General features: G+C 41.6%; 1 protein-coding gene across 1 annotated transcript; it reads left to right on the top strand.

Moving 5' to 3' along the window:
• Positions 1-6: 6 nt before the first annotated feature.
• Positions 7-1,789, top strand: LOC111655030 (spermine oxidase-like; the record flags this gene model as incomplete). Its single annotated transcript, XM_023406273.1, has 2 exons — positions 7-61; positions 1,563-1,789. Coding segments are annotated over 2 exons (282 nt in total), but the record flags the coding sequence as incomplete, so codon positions are not given.
• Positions 1,790-1,821: the final 32 nt, after the last annotated feature.

The raw sequence follows: 1,821 nt of genomic DNA, 5'->3' as shown, positions 1-1,821 counted from the left end.
AATGTCACTGTTCTAGAGGCATCAGACCACATCGGCGGGCGAGTTCACAGTGTTCAGCACGGTGAGAGGACGCCTCCTTGTTTCACTCATGTTACCTTAAACTTTGTGAATGAGTCCTAGATACTGTAACTGTGCCCCTTTAACAGAATGACTGAAACTACAGTATGTAGCAGCCCCAGACTAAATAATATCATGCAACATTTATTTGCTTCATTACAACTCTCTGTACATGTACTTCTCATTTTGCAAAACTTACATGCATTCAAGCCAAAAAGTGCTACACCTCACTCCCAGCAGACTCTCCTTCCTCCTTCTAAACATACAGCAGTTTCATGGGTTAATATTGCTTTGCTTCTGTTTCTAACTCATATATAAATGTCTAATAATAATAATAGATATAGATATTATATTTTATATAAATGAGCTTTAGAGGTCCTAGTATGCCAACTCTGTTACATTTGGGCAGAAGTAGGCTTTAACGGACTGATCTGAGAGTGGTATTGATCTTCTCATCTGACTCTTGGCAAGAATTTGCCAAAATTGAACTAGCCTATAGCTTAAGGGTTGTTATTTATCCCTGTGACGCCAATAAGCAAAGTGTTCAATAGCTGTTTCGCTCACACAATAACTGATTGCTTTCGCGTTTCGCTGTGGGCACCAGACACATTTTACAGCATTTTGAGCTCTATTTGACTGCAGATATGCTGTATGAACAAAGAATCTTCTGATTAAAGTTGGAGTCATAAATTTAAGAGCCGTGTTGCAGACATAGCACTGATATAATCTGTACTTGGCCCCTTTCATATCAAAGTACGGTACGTCTGCGTTTTCCCTGAAGTCACATTAACTCTGATTAGCAGGTACTGAAAACTGTCCAATCAAGCAACCATTCACTCACACAATCAGCTTAATTTCCCTAAATAACCAGAATTACTACACTTATCAGATGCATGTCCAGTTCCTAGAGAAATAATAAGTGCTTTTTACCTGAACTGGTTGAGTGATGCTCAAACATTTTGCCAACAAAGTAGACTCAAGTGCAGGTCTTGCCCTATAATTACCTTTAATTTCAGCCATGACAAACTCCAAACAAGTACAGAGCAACATCTGCTCGTGGTGCTGATACTGTAGGCATATAACAGAGGTCACATGTAAACACACTCACTCATACAGCAATGTTAAACGTAAACTTGTGTGTCAGGCATGTGGACAACGCGTCTGTTATGTAATGCTTGTGTATCTGCTTAGACGTTTCGTAATCAAAGAGGCATTTAACCATTTCCTTCTGTGCACTGGCCCGTTATTATTACATAAAATGAACGTAAAGAAAATGAACATAGTGTGATGTCATTGTCCTCAGGAAAATGATATAATTAATGGTATTCCAGTGGGCCTCAGTAACTATGTACGTTAATTGAGTTGACCCTATTCTTGAACTGCCTAATTATCTAAAGCTCAAATTTTCATCAAGGTTTCATTCAAAGCCACGCAAGTGACGTTGATTTCAAAGCGATCAATGTTTTTCAAACTCTCACTGATCCCTGTTCTTTTACTCCGTGTAGGAAAAGCAACTTTGGAGCTTGGAGCCACCTGGATCCATGGTGCCAACGGGAACCCAGTGTACCATCTGGCGGAGGACAATGGGCTGCTGGAGCACACCACAGACGGGGAGAGGAGCGTGGGACGCATCAGCCTGTACACCAAGAATGGCGTCGCTCACTACCAGACCAATGTCGGGAAGAGGATCCCCAAGGACCTGGTGGAGGAGTTCAGTGACGTGTACAACGAGGTGAGGGGACACATACGCACAGGTGCACGCAA

The sequence above is a fragment of the Seriola lalandi genome, unplaced genomic scaffold (genome assembly GCF_002814215.2).
Source record: "Seriola lalandi dorsalis isolate HSWRI2012SDOR001 ecotype SW California unplaced genomic scaffold, Sedor1 jcf7180001975064, whole genome shotgun sequence".
NCBI classification, from domain to species: domain Eukaryota; kingdom Metazoa; phylum Chordata; class Actinopteri; order Carangiformes; family Carangidae; genus Seriola; species Seriola lalandi.
Note: the sequence above shows the minus strand (reverse complement) of the source record. Positions and strands in the feature narration are given on the sequence as shown.